Here is a 27,170-nt window from a genome sequence, read left to right on the forward strand (position 1 = left end):
ACATCATACATTAACTTGTATATAATACACTTACACATTAATGATGTCTAAACAATGAGAGAAAAATGTATTTAGATAACTTAAATAGTTTACAGAAAATATTTAAAAAAACGAGACAACACGACAAATTGGTAAGCCAAAATAATGACCATAACCGAAATACCTAAAATCTAAAAAATAACGAAACCCTAACTAGTATGATTAAAAAATATCCGAATAATCCAATATAAATATGTAAATAATTTTGGTTCTAAAAACTGCTTCCATAATTAATTACGGTCTTGCTTCTATTTTAACGTAACACCCGTCGACAAACTTTAGTGTTGTTGAATACATTATACGAAGATTTTCTGGTTTAGGACACTTATCCGACGGATAAAACCGATAAGACCGGACCAGAGTTGAGATGACTGTTTTCATTTGGAGCATTGCATATTTGATACCGGGGCAATTCCTGTAACCAGCACTAAAAGGAAGAAACGAATACGGATGGCGACTGCGACATGCTTCGGGCAAGAAATTGTCCGGGTTGAATTTCTCTGGTTCGGGATAGATTTGCGCATTAAAGTGTAACAGAGCAGGGAAAATTTCTAATATTGACCCTGTATATGTTTATAAAAATTACTTAACTTAGTCATTGTAAGCACCAAATGTGGCTATTTATCAACAAAATTTGTCTAAGGCCGTACCTGCAGGGATTAAATAGCCTCCAATCTTTGTTTCCTTTTCTACGTTTCTGCCAAGTAATGGAAGAGGTGGAAAATGTCGCATAGTTTCTTTGATTACACGTTCCAAGTATTCCATCTTTTGTAAATCATCATAGGTAGGTTGTCGATCCGGATTGCCAGAAGAATATATTGTCAATAACTCTTCCAACACCTATTAATAAGCAAGAAAAAAATATACAATTTTTTCGTTACCAAGAATATCCAAAATGTGTAATTTTTAAATTTATATATGAATACAAAATACGAGTTACTTTATTTTGTACATCCTGATGATGAGCCAACATAAATATTATACATGCGTTCGTCATACCTGTTGTGTCTTGACCTCCTAATACCACATATAAAAATAAAATTTATAAAAAACATCTCTCAAAAACATGTTAATTAATATAATACACATATCGCCAATTCTTCTTAATAACAATAATAAAAAAAACACTTACCAATCATAACAGTTATTATTTCGTCCCGTAATTGGTTAAATGTCATCTGATGTCCATTCTCGAGCATTATCTCTATAAACGATTTAGATTTAAGGCCAATACTCTCTTCGTTATGTTCTTCTAGATTGTTTATATTATTCTTCAATCCCGTAATTTTTCTCTGAACTAAATCGTCGATGAAATTGTAAATTTTAAGTTGGCTAATGTCATGTTTGCGTTTAAGGGACGATAACTGAAAGATACTCTTGTTCAGAAACCAGGGGTGTAACATTCGGTACTCCCAAACCTAAAACAAATCTTCATTAAAAAAGACTGACATGCCAACTCAAAAACATCATCGGTAAAGTACTTATTAGTTATAAAATGTGCCTTGTAATATAGTTTCGTTCCAGAAATCATTAAATATTGAACGTATACCTTTAGTATGACATGCAAATTTTCCACAAATACGTGCTTGGTGTTTTTCTGTGCATTAAATTTTACATCCAAAGCGGTTCTTCCGATCATCTCCAATGTCGCCATACTGATTGCCCAGCTTATTTCACATTCATCTGTATTATTTTCCCGTTTCTCGTACAACACCTGGCTTAAGAATTTTGCTTCCTCGTGAAATATTGGTACGAACGATTTAAGCATCGAAAACTTAAACCCCGAAGATACCAATTTTCTATAAGTATGATATCAAATTTAAATGAAGTTTGAAAGTATGCAACTTTATTTTTTAATATTTTCCATTATATTTTTCAATTGGATATACATATTGACACTTTATGGTTTTTTTGTTGTTTTGTTTTTTTTATAATTGTAATAAAAAATAAATATAATCTAAACTAAAAAAGTTCACCTGTTCATTTTCCATTCATGGAACATCCTGTTTGTAAATATTCCATCGCCCATAATTGATTCGGTTAACACATTATAAAGTTTACTTTTTTGGAACAGATTAGTATTAGTTAGAACCGCTTCTACATCTTCAGGTTTATTAGGAAATACGATTAAGTGATTAAAAAACCATCCTTTGAATAAGGTATTCTCGTATCTATATTACAATTACAACAAACAAATTATTGTTACTCTTAAGTTACTAGAAATTGAGAATATGAAAAGAGTATTAAATATAATAGATAGACGTGAATACAACATAATTACTTTCTGGAAAGGTTGAATATATTCATCAATAGTTTCTCAGGTCCTCCAAGTAAAATATGTAACATACCCATAAAAAAGAATCCATTTGGACCGGGTATTTGTTTTGCCAATGATGTATTTCTCCAGTTTACAATTTTAAAATAAAGAACTACTACAAATAATATTACCGCTATACGTATAACCATAATGTTATTCAGGCTTGTATTATTTATTATGTCCCACACCTGAAAATATCGTGTCCATTAATTTATTTAATTATTAGTTTTATTTACCATCGTATTTTTTTCGTTACATATAATTTGGTGCTATAACTAAAATATAATATGTACACATAACATTGTTAAAAAAAATCAGATTACTTTTACCAAAATATGTATTGACTACAGTAGATAATATTGACTCGTTTCCATGGATAGTTGAAGTTGAAATGGTTTTTAAAAACACGGGCAAATTGTCATATTCATAAATTGCATTATACATATCACTTATTGCTTATTAAAATATTTGGTAGTTATGACCTAAGCCGGTCATTATACATTTTAAAAAACAAACGGCTTAGTCCATATGCCAAAATTTAAGTTTCTACATACAATAATTAGTAACATAATATGCACACAATATTCAACTAACTTTTCGGTGAATGATTTTTTTAAACAAATTTTAAATAAATGTTGTAAAAGGGTTTATTGATCTTAAAAATGTTTATATTTTAGTCATAAGTTAGATACGTTTAGGGTTAGGTTAAGTTAGGTTAATGACAATTATTTCATCTTACTCTAATTAAAGGAAGTGGTTAAGGTCATGCCGTGAGTCCAGACAAAAATTAAATTTAAAATATGGAAACTAATTAAAAACATCAATGTAAAAACAATACTTTCTCAGCCCTGCATCGATGCTAAAATGTTCATATATCAATAACTAATTTTTTTATTCTTTATTCTATAACTCTATGATAAGTTGGTTTTTTTCAAATTATACTTTAACTTTTAAAAAAACAGTGCAGTAAAAAAAGGTTATGTATAGACTATAGTGTAGCTAATCTGGTATTCTCGTATCTGTATTACAAAGACAACGAACATATTATTGTTTCTCTTAAATTACTAGAAATTGAGAATACGAAAAGAGTAATAAAATGTGATAGATAGGCGTAATTACCTTCTGCTAATTTTTAATAAATTAATCTTTAGTGTTTAAGTACCCTGAAGTAATAAAACAAGTAACAGCCCCAATAAATAGAATTGATCGAAGTTGAAATGGTTTTTAAAAACATGGGCAAATTGTCATATTCATAATTTACATTTTAGGACAAATTAGAATAAAGTGAAATAAAACAGAACTATGTCAGTTTATGTTATAAAATCATAGTGTATGGTGTATAAATGAGCACCAAAAAAATAGGTGTAGGACATTTTTATAAAATATTACAGGAGTATAGTAAAATTATATTTTCAATTTATTTTTATATGGTCGCTATAATCAATGTTATGTGTTTCGAAATTTTGTAATAAATGCAGAAAAATATTTCATCCTTGAGGGTAAAAGAGTTTTTACATTTTTTTTTATTATTCCGTTTTTACCAAGATAAATTGCTTACCATCCGTTAATTGTGCTTTGCTGATTATAGTTGAAAAATAACTATTAGATTAGTAATTTATTTTATAATAACACACTGATATGAGTATAATATGGTTTTGAAATACAACAATATATTGTTCTAAAGTGAATTTTTTCATAAATATATGGATCCAAGAAAGGACTCCACGAAAAGATATCTTTTTTTCATTTTTAAGTCCTACTAAGTCTCACTGGAATTGTTTACATATTTTAAATAGAAATTGATTAAATAATTTGTTTAATATGATAATAATAAAATGGTATAATGTTTTTTCTTGGCTGGCTAAAATAATAACACTCTAATTTAACCTCATATCGATTCAAAAATGTAACGAGTAAAAATTACAATTTTACAAAGAACCGTTTTACTTTTTCTTAACATATTTTTAATGTTTTTATTTATAACAACGGTTTTACTAACTACATATTCGACATAAAAAATAACGAAACCCTATTTAATATGATTACATTATATTAAAATAACACTATTCAAAACCTTGCTTCAATAATTGATTACGGTCTTGCTTCTATTTTAACGTAAAACCCGTCGACAAACTTTAGTGTCGTTGAAAACATTACACGAAGATTTTCTGGTTTAGGACACTTATTCGACGGATTAAAACGATAAGACCTAAACAGTGTTTAGATGACAGTTTTATTGACATATCTTTTAATGCTTTTAGCAGTTATTTAAATTAACTGTTTTACTAATCACGTTATTGGCAAAAAAATGAGATAAAAAGTGGAAAAATATTTTTTTTGTCACGAATTTCAATACAAACATTTAAATTTAATACATTAGATCATTGTCAATTTTTTTTACTTAAACCCTTAAGTCCTAATAATTAAAAAGTTTAGTTAATACATTTTCTTACCTGCCGAAACGTAATCATTTCATCGAATTGTATGTTTCATAAGGGGAAAACTTGAAGTTCTATTACTATATTCAATTTTTGGCAATTATACACAACGACTAACTCGGTTTTAAGTCATTCTTAACATTTATACTCTCATTTCATACGCACTCCCACGAATTAAAAAAAAAAAAAAAAAATCAGAATGAAAAAAGTTATTCACTTTTTTGCAATGTATAAAATAAACATAGTATACATTTATTCAAATATACATTTTTTTGGCTTATTAAAGCGTAATTAAAATCAAGGTTTAAAACAAAACAAAAAAGGTATAAATTACATTTTTATATAATTTTTTTTGTTGCAATAGCATTATTTATTAATTTTAAACAAAAAAATAACATTATATTATCTCACACACCATATGCTATAGCATAGTAATTTTAATAGCTATTAAATATGTTAATGTAGTTCTAATAGTATGAAAAGCTGAATATAGAATCATGAATTATTTATATTATTGTCATTTATATAATATTCTTGTTAAAATTCTGTTGATGAAAATTAGTAAAAAAAAAACATAAACACTTAATTATTATCATAATATAATTTTCTTATAAACACAATTCATATTATATAATGTGAGTTTCACAGAGTATATTTTTGTGAACGTAAGTATAAATAATATCCGTTCAAAGGTTAATTTTTTTTTTATATCTCTGAATATTCGTAAGAGTGTGTATGGCATGAGAGTACAAATGTTAAGAATAACTAAAAACAGAGTTAGTCGTTAGGTAAAAAAATATTAACTTAACTTTCAATTGTTACGACTCAGGGTTAAATTAAAGAAATTCTCAAAATTTTTTAAAATCATTTTTATTGATAAAATGAATACATTCTAAATGACTTAATATACTATCATCTTCAGATCTCTCTAAATTACCTATTATCTGATATCTAACATTAAAAAGTTTATAAAAACATTCGTAAAATAATCGTGTTTTTATTATAATTTCCATTTTTCATTTAATGTTATATAATATTTTACTAACAGGAAAAAAATCATTTAATCATTAAACCATTTAAAAAAAAAATGGCATACGGACCTTATAAAAAGATACTAATCTCTCGTGGTGCAAGAATTAAAAAAAAAAACTCAAGTTTGTCTTACTATCAATAAATAGTTACATGATATTGTTGACACAAATTTGAAATATTTGAAATTTAGCTACTAACTTGTAGATTTCATACATTGTTTTGATAGAATGTCTAAAATTATGTCACAAAATTAAAAAAAGTGTAGATTGAAGTGCAAAATAAATACATTATTGCAAAACCAAAAGTTTCTCAGAACTTAAAAGGTTTTAGCTAGCTACAAATGAAATTACATTAGTCCTGGTCATTCCTGCTAAATTACCGGAATAAATACTCCTCGCGTATATTTAGTAATATTTTTGTCTAAACAATAAACAATTTAAACAGTAAAACATTAATTATGTATTACAATACTTGGATTTGTCAACATTTCTACAGACAAATCAAGGTTTAAACCAATTTTGAATGGAACTGCATTACTGATTATAATATAGGTATATAATATAGGTATAGGTATATGATTATTACTATAAGTACATAAACCGAATGTGGCGTATATCCTATAGTTATAATATTAGGTCCAGTAGTCTGAAGCGCAGATTGAACAATTTTACTAATGACTGATCTTGGTAAAAACGGAAAAATATAAAAATTCTTTTAGCCTCAAGGATGAAATCTTTTTCTGTATTTATCTTTTATTGTTGCGTTTATTACAATATTTCGAAACACATACCATTGATTAGTGCGACTATATAAAAACAAATTGAAATTATAATTTTACCCTATTCCTGTAATATTTTATAAAAATTTCTTGTACATATCCTTTTGGTGTTCATCGTTTCACCATACACTATGATTTTGTAACATAAACTGACATAATTCTGTTTTATTTCGCTTTATTTGTCCTAAAATTTTCTCTTGCACGTTAAGTTTATTGTTAAATCGTCTCTAAAATTTAAAAAAAAACCAGTACAGTGGGGTCGGGGCATAGTGGGGACGGAGAATAGTTGGGTCGGGGCATAGTGGTGACGGGGAGGTCACAGGTTTACAGGAATTTTTAAATCTGAAAGTGATAAAATCATTTTCGAAAAAACGCTTCGATGCAAATCGGTAGTAAGTATTTTCAAGTCAGTACAGTCCAACCCAAGCACAGTATAAACCAGCAAAGTTAGAAAGTTTTAAATGAAGGTTCTGTATGCATAATGTAATCAAAGCAATGAGGAAACAGAGAGGTCACAGGTCTACAGGAATTATTATAAGTAAAAGTGATAAAATTGAATAAAATCGCTTTCAAATAAACGCTTTGATGCTCATTTGTAAATACAGAACCTTCATTTAAAACTTTCTAACTTTGCTGGTTTATACTGTGCTTGGTTTGGACTGTACTGACTTGAAAATACTAACTACCGATTTGCATCGAAGCGTTTTTTCGAAAGTGATTTTATCACTTTCAGATTTAAAAATTCCTGTGAACCTGTGACCTCCCCGTCACCACTATGCCCCGACCCCACTGTACTGTTTTTTTTTTTTTTGCAAAAACGTAGTGGACCAAATAACACATCTACGATGTCTTGTTATATTTTGTTGGAATGGTCGACGATTCATGTTTCAATCGTTTGTACTCCATAGTTTAAATTATAATCGCTTATTCTCAATAAAATTAATATTTATTCTATATACTTATATACTATATATAATATATATTATATACTTTCATTAGAGCAAACTCACACAAACTATTTATACTTCATAGATTATAGTATTTCAAAGCAATATTCTACTTATACTTCTATTTTACTAGATTGACAATGTACAAAATAAAATGCAACTAAAAAAACCTTTTCATAGATCCTTAAAATGTAAAGGGCGGGATAGTGAAACGGGTTTTCCCATTTAAATACATTAGAATATTGCCGTTTTATTGCCTTATCCTGTATAACAATTTCTTGTTATTTTCTAAAGAAAAATCGATTTTCTTACATTTAAATTAAAATAATACGTATACTGGTACTGTGATGGAGAAAACAATACATTTTAGCTACATACATTACTTATATTTTCAATTTTAATCATCCAGAAGGAACTTAAGTAAAAAAAAAAAAAATTAAATTTGTGTAAACTTAAAGTCAAAAGTGGTAATTGAGCACAAAACTTAATAGTATCATTCTGCATAGATATACATAAAATTGTTTTAATGATTTGATAAATTTTTTTTTAAGATTTTAGGTGTTTTTGTTAAAATATACGCAATCTGCCAGAACACAGTTTTCCGGCAATTAAAAAAAAACTGTAGTGCCGAATTTTTCACCCGTTTAATATGTTATGGATCCATATGAGTTCCAACTACTGGCTAATTTTCAACCCAAAAGTTTTAAAATTACGGCTAAAAACCCCGAAAAACAAAAAAACTTGTACCCCCTCCCCTAGGGGGATGGGAAATGAGTATAGTTTAAACTTGACACAACTGACGTGTGCGGGCATACCAAATAATTATTTCTTATACATTTCAACTCGATCCGACTACTTTTCTCGAAACTATAGCCAGTAAAAGTTCTAACTTAAAAACTCGTACGTTTTTTTTTTTTGTTTTTTCAACTTTCGTCTGTGAAGAATTTAACTTTTTCAACTTTTACCCCCCCAAAGTACAAACTAGACAAAATTTGTGATTTATAGAGTTGCTATTCGAAGGAATTGGTGAAATATTAAAAAAGTTACAGTGTATACAGCGAAAAAAAAAGCCCACATCAGAGTAAAACCAATACCTTAGTTGTATATCCTTCCCATTGTAAGAAGCAACTATTAAATTAACACCCATTTATTTGCAATTTTACAGTCTTAAGGCGCACTTATAAATATCAAAGTATAATGGTCACTACCAATGTTACATCCGATACACCGTTAAATAATCATACAAACTCCGGATCAACCAAATAAATAACGTTGAGCGACATAAAAAAAGCTTCGAAATCTATCCAAACTTGTGTTTCGTTGCAAGATTGTTTATTGACAGTTCTTCAAGCTAATATAAAGCTAGTTGAAACTACTGTTTCCGATTTTTATTCTAAATTGTTAAATCTAAATATATCTTCTCGACGCTAAAAATGTGAGTTTAACATCCGATATCTCAGCTCTAGTACCCGGGACCAATTAGCACGGACTCAATTAAGAGCCCGAGAGCCAAACATTTTTTTTTCTTCCAGATATAATGCATATTAATGTCTACATAAAAAAAAAAAAAAATAAAAAAAAATGCATTCATACGATTAGTTAACAAAGTTGCAAAGGACGTTGATTAGAAGCTCCGTTCTTTGAGTTAATCTTTGTCACTAGTGGGATGCTATTAAAAATTATTATTGTAGGTTTATCTGCTAGCCTGTCTGCGATGATCCTTCTCTCGGTAGGCTTAAAGTCTGGAAGACACATAGATTGACATAATAGAAGTGGCTTCCTGTTTATTACAATTTTTATGTGATTGTGAATGTATTATATATAACGCCATATATGAATATGGCGTTTATAAAACCGTATAGTATTAATATGATGGCTGGCTAATAGAACGGTGATCCGAATTTATCCTTATGTCGATGACATATTTATAAAATGTTACAAGTAAAAAACTATCGTTATTCAGAGAACCGTTTTAACTTTTTGTTGACATAGTATTTAATGCTTTTAGCAGTTATTTAAATTAAAAGAAAACACAGAAAATATTTAGTAAAACGAGACAACACCGACAAATTGGTAAGCCAAAATAACAACCATAACCGAAATACCTAAAATCTAAAAAATTACAAAACCCTAACTAATATCATTACAAAATATTCAATGATACAATATAAATATGTAAATAATTTTTGTTCTAAAATCCGCTTCCATAACTTATTACGTTCTCGCTTCTATTTTAACGTAACACCCGTCGACAAACTTTAGTGTTGTTGATAACATTATACGAAGATTTTCTGGTTTAGGACACTTATCCGACGGATAAAACCGATAAGACCGGACCAGAGTTGAGATGACTGTTTTCATTTGGAGCATTGCATATTTGTAACCGGGGCAATTCCTATAACCAGCACTAAAAGGAAGAAACGAATACGGATGGCGACTGCGACATGCTTCGGGCAAGAAGTTGTCCGGGTTGAATTTCTCCGGATCGGGATAGATTTGCGCATTAAAGTGTAACAGAGCAGGGAAAATTAGGAACGTTGACCCTGCAGATATTTTTAAAAATTACTTTACTTTGTTATTTTAAGTATCAATTGTGGATAGTTATCAAACAAATATATCTATGGCCGTACCTGCAGGGATTAAATAGCCTCCAATCATTGTTTCCTTTTCTACGTTTCTGCCAAATAATGGAAGGGGGGGGAAATGTCGCATAGTTTCTTTGATTACACGTTCCAAGTATTCCATCTTTTGTAAATCATCATAGGTAAGTTGTCGATCCGGATCGCCAGAAGAAAATATTGTCAGTAACTCTTCCAACACCTATTATTAGGCAAGAAAAAAAAATATACAATTTTTTCGTTACTAAGAATACCTATAATGTGTAATTTTAAAATTGATATATGAATACAAAATATGGGTTACTTTATTTTGTACATCCTGATGATGAGCCAACATAAATATTATACATGCGTTCGTCATACCTGTTGTGTCTTGACCTCCTAATACCACATATAAAAATAAAATTTATAAAAAACATCTCTCAAAAACATGTTAATTAATATAATACACATATCGCCAATTCTTCTTAATAACAATAATAAAAAAAACACTTACCAATCATAACAGTTATTATTTCATCCCGTAATTGGTTAAATGTCATCTGATGTCTATTCTCGAGCATTATCTCAATAAACGATTTAGATTTAAGGCCAATACTCTCTTTGTTATGTTCTTCTAGATTGTTTATATTATTCTTCAATCCCGTAATTTTTCTCTGAACTAAATCGTCGATGAAATTGTAAATTTTAAGTTGGCTAATGTCATGTTTGCGTTTAAGGGACGATAACTGAAAGATACTCTTGTTCAGAAACCAGGGGTGTAACATTCGGTATTCCCAAACCTAAAACAAATCTTCATTAAAAAAGACTGACATGCCAACTCAAAAACATCATCGGTACAGTACTTATTAGTTATAAAATGTGCCTTGTAATATAGTTTCGTTCCAGAAATCATTAAATATTGAACGTATACCTTTAGTATGACATGCAAGTTCTCCACAAATACATGCTTGGCGTTTTTCTGTGCATTAAATTTTACATCCAAAGCGGTTCTTCCGATCATCTCCAATGTCGCCATACTGATTGCCCAGCTTATTTCACATTCATCTGTATTATTTTCCCGTTTCTCGTACAACACCTGGCTTAAGAATTTTGCTTCCTCGTAAAATATTGGTACGAACGATTTAAGCATCGAAAACTTAAACCCCGAAGATACCAATTTTCTATAAGTATGATATAAAATTTAAATGAAGTTTGAAAGTATGCAACTTTTTTTTTTAATATTTTTCATTATATTTTTCAATTGGATATACATATTGACACTTTATTTTTTTTTTGTTGTTTTGTTTTTTTTATAATTGTAAAAAAAATAAATATAATCTAAACTAAAAAAGTTCACCTGTTCATTTTCCATTCATGGAACATCCTGTTTGTAAATATTCCATCGCCCATAATTGATTCGGTTAACACATTATAAAGTTTACTTTTTTGGAACAGATTAGTATTAGTTAGAACCGCTTCTACATCTTCAGGTTTTTTAGGAAATACGATTAAGTGATTAAAAAACCATCCTTTGAATAAGGTATTCTCGTATCTATATTACAATTACAACAAACAAATTATTGTTGCTCTTAAGTTACTAGAATTTGAGAATATGAAAAGAGTATTAAATATAATAGATAGACGTGAATACAACATAATTACTTTCTGGAAATGTTGAATAAATTTATCAATAGTTTCTCAGGTCCTCCAAGTAAAATATGTAACATATCCATAAAAAAAAATTCATTTGGACCGGGTATTTGTTTTGCCAATGATGTATTTCTCCAGTTTACAATTTTAAAATAAAGAACTACTAAAAATAATATTACCGCTGTAAGTATAACGACAATGTTATTCAGGCTTGTATTATTTATTATGTCCCACACCTGAAAATATTGTGTCCATTAATTAATAGTTTTATTTATCATGGTATTTTTTTCGTTGCATATAATTTAGTGCTATAACTAAAAGTTTATTTGTACACATAACATTGTTAAAAAAAGCAGATTATCTTTACTAAAATATGTTTAGACTACAGTAGCTAATTAGCTAATACACTAGCATTGATTCATTTCCATAGATAGTTGAAGTTGAAATGGTTTTAAATAAAAACAATTTTCAGCCGAGTCTTCAACCACGAAAGAGCATTTTCATGTATCTTGTAAGTACTAAATAAATGTATAGTATTGGTGGAATTATAAATAAGGATATAGTATATTACCAAGCAGTAACAAGTTAGTATATAAGGTGGCTAGTATATTAAAACATCAAGTTTCTGGCTAATATTGTAGTTTTTAATATCTGGCATAAAACAATTCATAGAGAATTTGGGCACTTAGACTATTATGAATTTATCATTTATCATTTTAACAATAAAAATGATTTTAAAAAATGTGTGAGGATTTTCTTTTTACTTAAAATCCTAGTCATAATAATTGTAATGTTAAGTTGATAATTATTTACCTGCCGAGACAAAACCATTTCATTTAATCGCATTTTTCTTAAGACGAAAACTTAAGATTCTAATTTTCTATAACAAATTCTTAGCAACTATACACAACGACTAACTCGGTTTTTAACTAATCTTACATTTATACTCTCATATTATATGCTTTCCCACTAAGTATTAAATTTTCAATAGGTATTATTTATGAATACGTTCATAGGCTTTGTGAAACTCACATTTTCATTAAAATAATACATTTGCATACAAATAACGTTGTAATATATATAATATAAGCTACTATTTAATATTTTTAGTGCAATATATTACGTTAAATTTTTTAGTAAATCTTATATATTTAAAATAATAATACTACAGAGGTTGTCCAATCCATAAAGAACACCAATCCAATCAACACCTCAAAAAAAACTACCAAGGTCGTATTAACAATGTCCACCCAAATAATAATGTAAAGCCCAACACTGTGTAAGCATTACTTCAAATTAAATTATCCACCTCTCTAATTCATATTCTCATGCCGTTGATAAAAATTCCAACAGCCAATTTAATAAAACTAATATTCCTTTCGCCGTTGATTCAGACCCATTGACATTAAAACTCTCCTCCTTTCTCGACGATTTTAAATCCCTAATTAATACCTTAATTATTTCCCTCCTAACAACCGTCATCAATAAACTTCTTATTTCCAACAATGATAAATAGTAACACTAATAATCATCACCCAATAAAAATCCTTTTTTGGAACTCTAATGGTCTTATAAATCAAAAAACCGAATTACAAGCTTTTCTTATAAATAATCCTATAGATGTCCTATTAGTAAGCGAAGCCCACTTGACATCAAATTCCTTCTTTAAAATTCCCGGTTATAACTACCATTGCGACCATCCTGATGGCACAGCTCACGCGGGCTCTGCGCTACTAATTAAATCAAATATTAAACATTCAACTCTTCCTCCCTACCAAAGCAATATCATCCAAGCCACAAATACTACCTTAATTCTAAATAACATTCCTACTACCATTTCCTCAGTTTACTGTCCACCCCCAAAGAGAAACCGTCCTAATATAAAAACATCTGATTTTGAACAGTACTTTCTTTCTCTAGGTAACAATTATATTGCTGGTGGTGACTTTAATTCTAAACACCACGCTTGGGGCTCTAGAATAGTCAACACCAGAGGGCGCTCATTAATTAACTTTAAAACAACAAAAAATCTAAAAATAATTGCCCCTCCAAATCCCACCTACTGGCCCACGCACATCAACAGACAACCTGACATTCTTGAATTTATTATAACTACTTTTCCAAATCACCTTTCTTACAATATAACTAATTCCTCAGACCTCTCTTCCGATCACACACCTGTCTTATTAACTTTAAATGATCTCTCTTACACAACTAAATCTTACCCTACAATTACGCCTGGTAAAACCATATGGCCAAAATTCCACAGTATTGTTGAACATCAAATTCTCCTTAACATTCCTATAAAAACTCCCCCACACATTGACTCTGCGGTCCTATCTCTTACTTCCATTATTCAAAAAGCAGCACTCGACTCTTCCATTCCTATTAATTCTACTCAAAACTCTAGTTATCACCTACCCCAACATATTTCTCAACTAATAAATGAAATAAGACGAGCGCGCTCTAGATGGCAGAGATCACACTTGCCCAGTGATAAAAGAAACTACAATACGCTTACATCCTCCTTAAAAAATATTCTGCGCAAACACAATTAGAAAAATATCAACATTATATAAACTCACTCAACTTATCCAATAATTCATTATGGAAAGCTACTAAAAATATCCTTAAACAAAAAAATAAAATCCCTCCTCTACGCCATCCTGACCACTCCTTAGCCACATCTAATCTAGATAAGGCAAACTTATTTGCAACCGATCTAGAAATGAGATTCACTCCTCATCCTGACATGCCTGACAATGAACCCGTTAGTCACGTAGAATCCACTCTTTCCCAAATTCTCCCTATGTCATTACCAACCAAACATACCTCTCCATCCGAAATCCATTATATCATTAAGAATCTTCCCAACAACAAAGCCCCCGGCCATGACCTAATAACAAATCAAATCATTAAAATATTACCAAAAAAAGCTATTATTCACCTCTCACACATCTTCAACTCTATCCTCCGTTTATCATACATCCCCTCTTCTTGGAAACACTCGGTCATTATTCTAATTCATAATCCTGGGAAACCCTCGCATCTCCCTTCGTCCTATAGACCAATTAGCCTACTCCCCTCCTTCTCTAAAATCCTTGAAAAAATCATAATCAAAAGAATCTATTTAATTATAACCGAAAAAAATATTATTCCAGATACCCAATTTGGTTTTAGAAATAATCATTCAGCCCTTCACCAAGTACACAGAATTGTAGACAACATTGCCTCTTCTCTAGAAAAAAAACATTTTTGTTCAGCCTTATTCCTTGACGTAGCACGGGCGTTTGATCGTGTATGGCACAAAGGCCTGCTCTACAAAATTCGTTTCATTCCCACTCCTCTAAAATCTTACCTTAAAATCTTTCCTCTCACACCGTACTTTCCAAGTGAGATGCGATGATGAGCTTTCAAATACTTTTCCTATAAAAGCTGGTGTTCCACAAGGTAGCATTCTCGCTTCTACCCTTTATAATCTATTTACTGCCGACATACCTCATTCAAACATCACTAACCTAGCCACTTTTGCAGATGACACCCGCATAACTTCTTCCGACCCAGAATTAATTCAGCCATTAATAAACTGCAAATACATCTTAACGGGCTAGAAACCTGGTTTAACCAGTGGAAAATTAAAGTAAATGAAAATAAATCATTAGATATTACATTCACTTTAGGACTTAAAGTTAGTCCTCCATTAACTCTTAACAATAATATAATCCCAACAGAAAACTCTGTTAAATACTTAGGCATTCATCTTGACAAGCGACTAACCTGGGCTACTCACATCAAAACTAAAAAATTATCTCTTAAATTAAAACTCAAAATTTGCATACAAATAGTATTGTAATATATATATTATAAGCTACTATTTTATATTTTTAGTGCAATATATTACGTTAAATTTTTTAGTAAATTTTATACATTTAAAATAATAATACAGACATAAATGATGCTAGTAAATAGTTGAATTATTGATTTATATACACTTTTGAGTATTCAATGATGTCATTACATGTTTGAAAACAATACTTTTTAAGTATTTATTAGTGTGCACGACCCAATTATGCCAGCATAATTGGGTCGTGGTCTAGTAAGGGCGAAGCATAACTGAATAAATCAATCCAAGTCATTGTAAAAACAATAATATGGTTAAAATTCTATTGTTCGACTTTGTGTACCCGATAAACTTTATTTATTATTTTGTTTGTTAATGTTAATACAATTATAACTTAAGGAAGCTACCGTATCTAAAAAAATGTAACAACAAATTATTTATAAAAATAAAAACAGTGAAGAGCAATAATAACTGTTTTTTAAAGCGCAAATAAATTTACATATTATAATTTTTGTTAGGTAAATATAAATTTATAACAATATTAGAATCTTTATATTTGTCAATATACAATGAGACCATTGTCTAACAAAAGTATTCAAATTCATTTAACACTTAAATACCCGAAATCAAAAACTCAACTACTTGTTACTGTATTTCAAACGCCCTCAAAAAGCCATAACTCACTTGACACAATATACAACAATGTAAGGACATTAAAACTTACAAACTATACTCTCATAGCTACATACACTATTTGTTATATATATTTCAAAAAAGTAACATAGTTTTTCAAATTTTTATAACAACACAATTAAAAAAATGAATTACACAATATAATTTTGTACACCACAACGAAGCTAATCATGGGTAATACACTAGGCGACAACACAATATTAATTTGAACTCAAGGCCAAGTATTAATTAAACTTATTCACGACTATCTAAGGCTTAAAAAAAATTTCATTTTATTTGTTGCAAAATATTAGTACGAGTATATTTTTATAAAAAAAGTTTTTTGTATGTATTTATTTATGTTTATTATATGTACGATGCATGACCTATGTATAGTAAAAATTAATGATTAATAATTATTTTGCATGCCTCCCTAGCTTATTGTTCTGATGCAAACTGTACTGACATTTTTAATCGTCCATAAAATATATTATTTTTCTGATTTTGCTACTCTTAAAGTTATAGTCATGAATACCTATTGTACTTAGACTATAAGGCATTAGAAATTAAACAAGAATTTCAATTTAAAAGAAATCGACGAATGAACACATGTAAAAGTATCATTTTGTATATTTGATATAAAGTTCCGTTTTTTTTTTATTTAATCTTTACAAATGGTTATTGACATGATGTTTCTGTGTCTCGCTTAATGTGGTTTGGTTCTTATCTAATGGTAGGATCTAAAATTAAAAAACTGATATTTTTCTTTAGAAAAAATAAACGCATTTAAAATCCGTAGGATTGACAAATTAGATTGTGTACAATAAATATGAAAGTCATTGAAATGCCTTTGGAATAAATTATTGTCTATTTCGGGCATTGAGGCTTTCAAGTCAACTCGTTTACTGCATTGTAATACATTTTTATACGGAAGTTAATGCGTATACATATTTTATTCGTTTTAATTGGACTCTAAATAATCCCACGTCATTTGTTTTAAAGTTTGCATAACAATTTCGGTTTTTTTCATTGTTAGGCATATTTGTTTATTTTTATTTGTTAAGCACAACCGGTATGTTTTATTTTTTTTTATTAAGTTATTGTTTTTAACACAATAAAAAAATTCACCAGAAAAAAAATTAGCTTGATAATTGCATCTCTTCCATAAACTGTATTTATTCTATAATTATTATAAAGGAAATTAATGAAAACACAATAGTAATAATGTCGGAAAGTGTAATTTGAATTTTAAAATACACTACACTCAATTAAAGAATATTTTATATTATGCATATTGCTTTGGTAATAATGCGAAATAACGCACGTTGGTTTCTTTATAGTGTAATTGTAATATTGTGTACTTTAATATAATTATAACAAGTATGTATGCATTTTTTGAACTATATTACATGGGTAAATGAAATAATTTTTAGATGCAGTACATTCAATACACGTTGACAAACCAAAAAAAAAAGAAAAAATTAAAAACTTATTAGAGATTTAAAATTTTTTTTTTAAACATTTATTACGTATTAGAAACGTATTTTCGTTGTATTGTGTACTTTAAATAGGAAATCTACCTGAAAAAAATTAAAACTCTAACATTGAGTCTTGGATGAATAACAGTTAACAATTAAAATTAACAAATTTAAATTGTATCAATCATTTTGAACGAGAAGCGGTTCATGCCGGCAGAATTGCAGTCTACCACAGTAAAAAAAGATAAAGCGAATATTGTTATTATCTCTAATATGCAAGCAATCTTCAGAAGTAATAGTCTTACACATGTTGCAGACATTTGTTCAGCCATATGTGCAATAGTAAACAGTATTAAATTAGTCATGATAATTATCTTTTGTTTTTTTCCCAAAAAAAGTCAGTATAATAGGGTCACGGCATAACGGGGACGGGGAGGTCTCAGGTTAACAGGAATTATTACAACTGAATGTGATAAAATTACTTTCAAACAAACATATTGATGCTAGTTTTTTAACACCGTACCTCACTTTAATATTTTCTTACTTTGCTGCTTTATACTTTGACTGGTTTGGACGGAACTGTTATAAAAAAAATACTTCTGATTCGCATCGAAGCGTTTATTTACTAATAAAAATTAACACTTTCAGTTATAATAATGCCTGTAAATCTGTCACTTTCCAATGCCCCCACTATGTCCCGACCCCACTGTAATGGCTTATTTAACCCCAATTAATGTTTTATATGTTTTAGGTTTTTAAATTTCGGCCTACCGTTTGGTAATGGGTAAGTATATTTTCAAGACATTAAAGTAAACTGCTCATTTGCAAAATACAAGACTAGCACATTGTGGTTGAGACTTATTGGAAACCAGATCACGTTTTGTTTTGAAATTATTAATATATACTTATGTAAAAATGATATGGAAACACTCATGGAAACTGTTATTTTTTTCTTCTTTTTATTAAATGTGAACGATACGCATATTATGAACTTTTCGATTTGGGATTTATCAGTTGAACCGTAGTGGAAGTTTCGGAAATGGGAATTCATAATATATAAATGTTTACAAATGGTTTATAGATCTTAAAAATGTTTTTATTTTAGTAATAAGATAGATACATTTTGGGTTAGGTTAGGTAAGGATAATGACGATTATTTTTGTTACACTATCTAAATTAAGCGGTTTAGGTGATCCATGGGCCCAGACACAAATATGAAAACTAATTAAAAACATCAATGTAAAAACAATACCTTCTCAGCTCTGCATCGAAGCTAAAATATTCATATATCAAAAACTAAGTTGTTTATTCTTTATTCTATATCGCTATGATAAGTTGTTTTTTTTCAAATTATACTTATAACTATTAAAATAACAGTGCTGTAAAAAAAGGTTAAGAGATAAAAAATGGAAAAATATTTGTTTTTACGAAGTTTATTACTTACATTTAAATTTAATAAATTAGATAATTATCAATACCAATGTAAAAATGACACCTTCTCAGCCCTGAATTGAAGCTAAAATATTTAACTATTAATAATTTATTTTACAATTATGCTGTAACTAAAAGATAATATGTACGCATAACATTAAAAAAAAAAAATTCAGATGATCTTTACTAAAATATGTATCGACTATAGTGTAGCTAATCTGGTATTCTCGTACCTGTATTACAAGGACAACGAACATATTATTGTTTCTCTTAAATTACTAGAAATTGAGAATACGAAAAGAGTAATAAAATGTGATAGATAGGCGTAATTACCTTCTGCTAATTTTTAATAAATTAATCTTTAGTGTTTTATTTCCCTGAAGTAATAAAACAAGTAACAGCCCCAATAAATTGAATTGATCGAAGTTGAAATGGTTTTTAAAAACATGGGCAAATTGTCATATTCATAATTTACATTCTAGGACAAATTAGAATAAAGCGAAATAAAACAGAACTATGTCAGTTTATGTTATAAAATCATAGTGTATGGTGTATAAATGAGCACCAAAAAGATAGGTATAAGACATTTTTATAAAATATTACAGGAGTATAGTAAAATTATATTTTCAATTTATTTTTATATGGTCGCTATAATCAATGTTATGTGTTTCGAAATTTTGTAATAAATGCAGAAAAATATTTCATCCTTGAGGGTAAAAGAGTTTTTACATTTTTTTTTATTATTCCGTTTTTACCAAGATAAATTGCTTACCATCCGTTAATTGTGCTTTGCTGCATATAGTTGAAAAATAACTATTAGATTAGTAATTTATTTTATAATAACACACTGATATGAGTATAATATGGTTTTGAAATACAACAATATATTGTTCTAAAGTGAATTTTTTCATTAATATATGGATCCAAGAAAGGACTCCACGAAAAGATATCTTTTTTTCATTTTTAAGTCCTACTAAGTCTCACTGGAATTGTTTACATATTTTAAATAGAAATTGATTAAATAATTTTTTAATATGATAACAATAAAATGGTATAATGTTTTTTCTTGGCTGGCTAAAATAATAACACTCTAGTTTAACCTCATATCGATTCAAAAATGTAACGAGTAAAAAATTACAATTTTACAAAGAACCGTTTTAACTTTTTCTTAACATATTTTTTAATGTTTTTATTTATAACAACGGTTTTACTAACTACATATTCGACATAAAAAATAACGAAACCCTATTTAATATGATTACATTATATTAAAATAACACTATTCAAAACCTTGCTTCAATTATTGATTACGGTCTTGCTTCTATTTTAACGTAAAACCCGTCGACAAACTTTAGTGTCGTTGAAAACATTACACAAAGATTTTCTGGTTTAGGACACTTATCCGACGGATTAAAACGATAAGACCTAAACAGTGTTTAGATGACAGTTTTATTGACATATGTTTTAATGCTTTTAGCAGTTATTTAAATTAACTATTTTACTAATCACGTTATTGGCAAAAAAATCTCTTTCCATTCTTTATTACAGAATATCTCATTTTGAAAAAAAAAGAAAGTCCAAAAACTAAAAATAAAGACATCGATATGAAGAATATAATACACTTACACATTAATGATGTCTAAAACCGAGAGAATATGCGTTTAGGTAACTTAAAAAGTTTACAGAAAATATTTAGTAAAACGAGACAACACCGACAAATTGGTAAGCCAAAATAATAACCATAACCGAAATACCTAAAATCTAAAAAATAACAAAACCCTATCTAATATCATTACAAAATATCCGAAAAGTACAATATAAATGTGTAAATAATTTTGGTTCTAAAATCTGCTTCAATAATTGATTACGGTCTCGCTTCTATTTTAACGTAACACCCGTCGACAAACTTTAGTGTCGTTGAAAACATGACACGAAGATTTTCTGGTTTAGGACACTTATCCGACGGATGAAAACGATAAGACCGGACCAGTGTTGAGATGACTGTTTTCATTTGAAGCATTGCATATTTGTAACCGGGGCAATTCCTGTAACCAGCACTAAAAGGAAGAAACGAATACGGATGGCGACTGCGACATGCTTCGGGCAAGAAGTTGTCCGGGTTGAATTTCTCCGGGTCGGGATAGATTTGCGCATTAAAGTGTAACAGAGCAGGGAAAATTGCGAACGTTGACCCTGCAGATATTTTTAAAAATTACTTTACTTAGTTATTTTAAGCATCAAATGTGCCTAATTATCAAACAAATATATCTATGGCCGTACCTGCAGGGATTAAATAGCCTCCAATCGTTGTTTCCTTTTCTACGTTTCTGCCAAATAATGGAAGGGGGGGGAAATGTCGCATAGTTTCTTTGATTACACGTTCCAAGTATTCCATCTTTTGTAAATCATCATAGGTAGGTTGTCGATCGGGATCGCCAGAAGAAAATATTGTCAATAACTCTTCCAACACCTATTATTAGGCAAGAAAAAAAATATACAATTTTTTCGTTATCAAGAATACCTATAATGTGTAATTTTAAAATGTATATATGAATACAAAATTTGTGTTACTTTATTTTGTACATCCTGATGATGAGCCAACATAAATATTGTACATGCGTTCGTCATAGCTGTTGTGTCTTGACCTCCTAATACCATGTATAAAAAAAAAAAATGTAAAAAAATTATCTCTTTTAATAAGTATGTTAATTAATATAATAAATATTCTAGTAGTTCTATCGAAATAATATTTTTAAAAAAACACGTACCACCCATAACAGTAATTATTTCATCACGTAATTGGTTTAATGGCATCTGATGTTCATTCTCGAGCATTATCTCTATAAACGATTTAAGGCCAATACACTCTTCGTTATGTTGATCTTGACTGTTAAAATTATTTTTCAACTCTGTATTTTTTCTCTGGATTAAATTGTCGATGAAATTGTAAATTTTACTCTGGCTAATGTCATGTTTGCGTTTAAGCGACGATAACTGAAAGAGAATCTTGCTCCTTAACCACGGGTGTACTATTTGGTATTCCCAAACCTAAAACAAATCTTCATTACAAAAGACTGAGATGTCAGCTCAATCACATTATCGGTAAAGTACTTTTGAGTTATTAAGTATGCCTTGTAACATAGATTCGTTCCAGAAATCATTAAATATTGAAAGTATACCTTTAGTATGACATGTAAATTCTCCACAAATACATGCTTGGCGTTTTTCTGTGCATTAAATTTTACACCCAAAGCGGTTCTTCCGATCATTTCCAATGTCGCCATACCGATTGCCCAGCTTATTTCACATTCATTTGTATTATTTTCCCGTTTCTCGCACAACACCTGGCTTAAGAATTTTGCTTCCTCGTAAAATATTGGTACAAACGATTTAAGCAATGAAAACTTAAACCCCGAAGATACCAATTTTCTATAAGTATGATATCAAATTTATATAATGTTTGAAAGTAGGTAACTCTATGTTTAAATATTTTCCATTTTATTTTTCAATTGGTTATACATATTGACGCTATATTATTTTTTATGTTTTGTTTTTCTATAATTGTAATAAAAAAAAATATATAATCTTTCTAAAAACGTTCACCTGTTCATTTTCCATTCATGGAACTTCCTGTTTGTAAATATTCCATCGCCCATAATTGATTCGCTTAACACATTATAATGTTTAGATTTTTGGAACAGATTAGTATTAGTTAGAACCGCTTCTACATCTTCAGGTTTTTTGGGAAATATGTATAAGTCATTAAAAAGCCACACTTTGAATAAGGCGTACTCGTATCTATATTACAATTACAACAAACAAATTATTGTTGATCTCAAAGTACTAAATATTGTGATTAATGAAATGTAACAAATAGGATTGTGTAAAGCGTAATTACTCTCTGCCAACTTTTAAAATATTCTTCAATAGCTTTTCAGGTCCTCCAAAAATTATAGGTAACATTCCCACCAAAAAGAATCCATCTCGACCTGGTATTCGATTTGCTAATGTTGTCTTTCTTCGGTTTACTATTTTAAAATAAAGAACTACTAAAAATAATATTACCGTTATAAGTATAACGACAATGTTATTCAGGCTTGTTTCATTTATTATGTCTGAGACCTGAAAAAATCGTGTCCATTAATTGGTAGTTTTTCTTATCATTGTATTATTTTCGTTACATATAATTTAGTGCTATAACTAAACGATAATATGTACGCATAACATTGTTAAAAAAAATCAGATTAACTTTACCAAAATATGTATATACTACAGTAGCTAATTAGCTAATACACTAGCATTCACTCATTTCAATGGATAGTTAAAGTTGAAATGGTTTTTAAAAACATGAGGAAATTGTCATATTCATAAATCACATTATAAATATCACCTATTGTTTATTAAAATATTTGGTAATTTTGACTTAGGCCGGTTATAATACATTTTAACAAACAAACGGCTTAGTCCATATGCCAAAATTTAAGTTTCTACATACAATAATTAGTAACATAATACTCACACAATATTCAACTAACTTTTTTTAAACAGATAATGATAGTCATATGCCATTTGTATTAAACTCAAATATGGGCTTTAATCTTTTATATTTTGGGTTACCGTTTTGTAAGAACACATCAATTTTTTATGACAAAATAATACATTTATGGAAATCCTTTTTTTTTTTTTTATTGAATGTCAGCGATACGCATATTATGAAATTTTCAATTTGGGATTTTCAGTGGAACCTTAGTGGAAGTTTGGAAAATAGGAATTCATAATAATATGTATATGTTTAAAAATGTATTGATCAAAAAATGTTTTTATTTTAGTCATAAGGTACGTTTAGGGTTAGGTTAGGTTAATGACGATTATTTTATCTTACACTATCCAAAATTTGGAAATTATAATAAAAACACGATCATTTTACGAATGTCGCTATAAACTTTTTAATTTTAGATATTAGATAATAGACAATTTAGAGGAATCTGAAGAAGTTAGTATAATTTTAGTGTAATCATTTTAACAATAAAAATGATTTAAAAATATATGAGGATTTTCTTTTTACTTAAAATCCTAGTCATAATAATTGTAATGTTAAGTTGATAGTTATTTACCTGCCGAGACAAAACCATTTCATTTAATCCCATTTTTTTTACGACGAAAACTTAAGATTCTAATTTTCTATAATAAATTCAAAGCAACTATACACAACGACTAACTAGGTTTTTAATTATTCTTACATTTTATACTATCATATTATATGCTTTCCCACTAGTATTCAATTTTCAATAGGTATTATTTATGAGTACGTTCATAAGTTCTGTGAAATAATTATGCCAGCATAATTGGGTCGTGGTCTAGTAAGGGCGAAGCATAACTGAATAAATCAATCCAAGTCATTGTAAAAACAATGATATGGTTAAAATTGTATTATTCGACTTTGTTTTCTCGATAAACTTTATTTATTATTTTGTTTGTTAATGTTAATACAATTATAACTTAGGGAGGCTACCGCATCTAAAAAAATGCAACAACAAATTATTTATAAAAATAAAAACAGTGAAGAGCAATAATAACTGTTTTTTTAAAGCGCAAATAAATTTACATTGAAATTTCACCAAAAAAAAAAAAAAATCAGCTTGATAATTGCATCTCTTCCATAAACTGTATTTATTCTATAATATTATAAAAGAAAATGTAATTTCAGCAAATGTAATTTTAATTTTAAACGACACTACACGTGATTAATGAATATTTGATATTTTGCATATTGCTTATGTAATAATGAGAAATAACGCAAGATGGTTTCTTTATAGTGTAATTGTAATATTGTGTACTTAATAATTTCTAAACAACAAAGTTTTTTTTGACTATTTATTTTGAAACCTTGTCTGTTGTCATGTGGTGTAAATACAAAATCATGCAGGGTAGGGTTAAGTAATTATACATTGTAATTATAATACAACTGACACTAAATTTAACTATTGGACGTCTTGGGTTTTGCCTGTTTTGTACTATTTAATAAATAAACATATGTATTTTTTAACGTATCATATGAACTATAATGTTTGTTAGGTAAATAGAAATTTATAACAATATTAGAATGTTTATATTTGTCAATATACAATGAGACCATTGTCTAACAAAAGTATTCAAATTCATTTAACACTTAAATACCCGAAATCAAAAACTCAACTACTTGTTACTGTATTTCAAACGCCCTCAAAAAGCCATAACTCACTTGAAACAATGTAAGGACATGATGTTTCTGTGTCTCGCTTAATGTGGTTTGGTTCTTATCTAATGGTAGGATCTAAAATTAAAAATCTGATATTTTTCTTTAGGAAAAAAAAACACATTTAAAATCCGTAGGATTGACAAATTAGATTGTGTGCAATAAATATGAAAGTCATTGAAATGCCTTTGGAATAAATTATTGTCTATTTCGGGCATTGAGGCTTTCAAGTCAACTCGTTTACTGCATTGTAATACATTTTTATACGGAAGTTAATGCGTATACATATTTTATTCGTTTAATTGGACTCTAAATAATCCCACGTCATTTGTTTTAAAGTTTGCATAACAATTTCGGTTTTTTTCATTGTTGGGCATATTTTTTTTTTTTTATTTGTTAAGCACAACCGGTATGTTTTATTTACGTCAAGGCTTCAACAACTGCGGTTATTAGCCAATTATACGTTTGTAGACTCAAGGACTAAGTGATATTAAGTTCTTTACAAAAGGACAAAAGGTAAAGTTCTTAGAGGCTAACTGCAATGTTTATTTTAGTTAAAAAACATTTTTTTTTTAGTGCTGTTCTCTTCATTTAAGGCTCCTTCGAAAATGATCGGCATATATATGGTTTTTCATTTGTCTAGATGCTTTGAGCTGTCCTGGATTATACAGGGTGTTCCAGCATGAAAGGTAAGTAATAGGTGATTGAAAATCTGGGGGATCCCCAAATAAGCCCCCCGTTTTCATTTTTTCGATAAGTCAAAAATTGAAGGTTTCGACAGTCAAGTAAAAAAATAATGACCTAAAAAACCAAAAAATTAATTCATGTTATTCAGTGCAAAATGTTCACCTTAGAAGAGGGGTCACATCAATTTCAGTCTTTTTCAGACCCTAACTCTTCTCTTATCACTTATCCTATCATTTATTTCTTACCTCTAGTCTCTAATCATTTGTCTCCTATCACTTATATTTTATCATTTATTTCTCATCTCTTGTTTCTAATCATTTATCCCTAATCTCTTATCATTTATCTTTAATCTCTCATAATTTATCTCTTACCAATTATCTCTTTTCTTTTATCTCTTATCAATTATGTCTTAGCATTTATCTTTTATCACTTATCATTTATTTCTGGTCTCTAATCATTTTTCTCTTATCATTTTTTGAGTTAGAAGCCGAAAGGGACTGAAAATGATGTGACCCCTCTTTTAAGGTGAGCTTTAGCACTGAATAACAGGGCGTAATTTTTTTTTCTTAAGTCATTGTTTTTTTACTTAATTGCCGAAACCTTCAATTTTTGACTTATCGAAAAAATGAAAATGGGGGGCTTATTTGGGGGTCCTCTAGATGCCCAATCACCTATTACTCACCTTTCATGCTGGAACACCCTGTATGTTGGATTCAGTAAGTTGGTTATAGTTAGGTCGACTTGGCAATTATCGCAATGGGTAGGAGGATCCTTATTTGTTTGTTATGCTTGTGTTAACAGAGAATGTCCCATTCTGGCTTTTGTTAAGGTGACTTCGTGCCGTCTTACTAAGTGTGAGGGAATAGGCCATTTTCAATAATTTTCTTAAAATTTTTAAGTTTATGAGTGAGTGGCGTAGAATCCAAATAATTTTGCCATACCATGTTTATTTTTTTTTAATTTAATTTAATTTTAAAAAACCATCATAAAATACATAGAATACAAAAACATCAAGTTAGTTTACA

General features: G+C 28.9%; 3 protein-coding genes across 5 annotated transcripts; all 3 read right to left on the reverse strand.

Annotated features, from left to right (window-relative positions):
* Positions 1-273: 273 nt before the first annotated feature.
* On the reverse strand, positions 274-4,902 carry LOC126837220 (cytochrome P450 4C1-like). Its single transcript, XM_050571038.1, has 8 exons — positions 4,810-4,902; positions 2,321-2,544; positions 2,016-2,210; positions 1,589-1,838; positions 1,172-1,457; positions 980-1,056; positions 690-879; positions 274-602 (listed from the first exon to the last, which is right to left on the reverse strand). The coding sequence occupies exons 1-8, from the start codon at positions 4,825-4,827 to the stop codon at positions 274-276; spliced, it is 1,569 nt and encodes a 522-aa protein (XP_050426995.1). The 5' UTR covers positions 4,828-4,902.
* Positions 4,455-24,407, reverse strand: LOC126836811 (cytochrome P450 4C1-like). 3 transcript variants are annotated; one of them, XR_007685397.1, is made up of 9 exons: positions 24,338-24,407; positions 23,122-23,345; positions 22,827-23,021; positions 22,403-22,652; positions 21,992-22,271; positions 21,795-21,871; positions 21,504-21,693; positions 20,649-21,416; positions 4,455-4,565 (listed from the first exon to the last, which is right to left on the reverse strand). XR_007685397.1 is itself a non-coding variant. In XM_050570459.1 (8 exons), the coding sequence occupies exons 1-8, from the start codon at positions 24,368-24,370 to the stop codon at positions 21,088-21,090; spliced, it is 1,578 nt and encodes a 525-aa protein (XP_050426416.1). In that variant the 5' UTR covers positions 24,371-24,407; the 3' UTR covers positions 20,477-21,087. The 3 variants fall into 3 exon arrangements, 1 of the variants encoding a protein (XP_050426416.1); XR_007685398.1 differs by lacking the exon at positions 4,455-4,565 and adding an exon at positions 9,556-9,656 and having other exon boundaries at positions 20,978-21,416; XM_050570459.1 differs by lacking the exon at positions 4,455-4,565 and having other exon boundaries at positions 20,477-21,416.
* On the reverse strand, positions 9,766-11,697 carry LOC126837221 (cytochrome P450 4C1-like). The gene is made up of 6 exons (XM_050571039.1): positions 11,509-11,697; positions 11,083-11,332; positions 10,666-10,951; positions 10,474-10,550; positions 10,182-10,371; positions 9,766-10,094 (listed from the first exon to the last, which is right to left on the reverse strand). Exons 1-6 carry the CDS (start codon positions 11,559-11,561, stop codon positions 9,766-9,768), a joined length of 1,185 nt encoding a protein of 394 aa, XP_050426996.1. The 5' UTR covers positions 11,562-11,697.
* Positions 24,408-27,170: the final 2,763 nt, after the last annotated feature.

The sequence above is a fragment of the Adelges cooleyi genome, unplaced genomic scaffold (assembly GCF_023614345.1).
Source record: "Adelges cooleyi isolate 19-005CV unplaced genomic scaffold, UGA_ACOO_1.1 ACOO_flye_CR_arks_rails_tigmint_CR_PRNA_247, whole genome shotgun sequence".
Classification (NCBI taxonomy): Eukaryota; Metazoa; Arthropoda; class Insecta; order Hemiptera; family Adelgidae; genus Adelges; species Adelges cooleyi.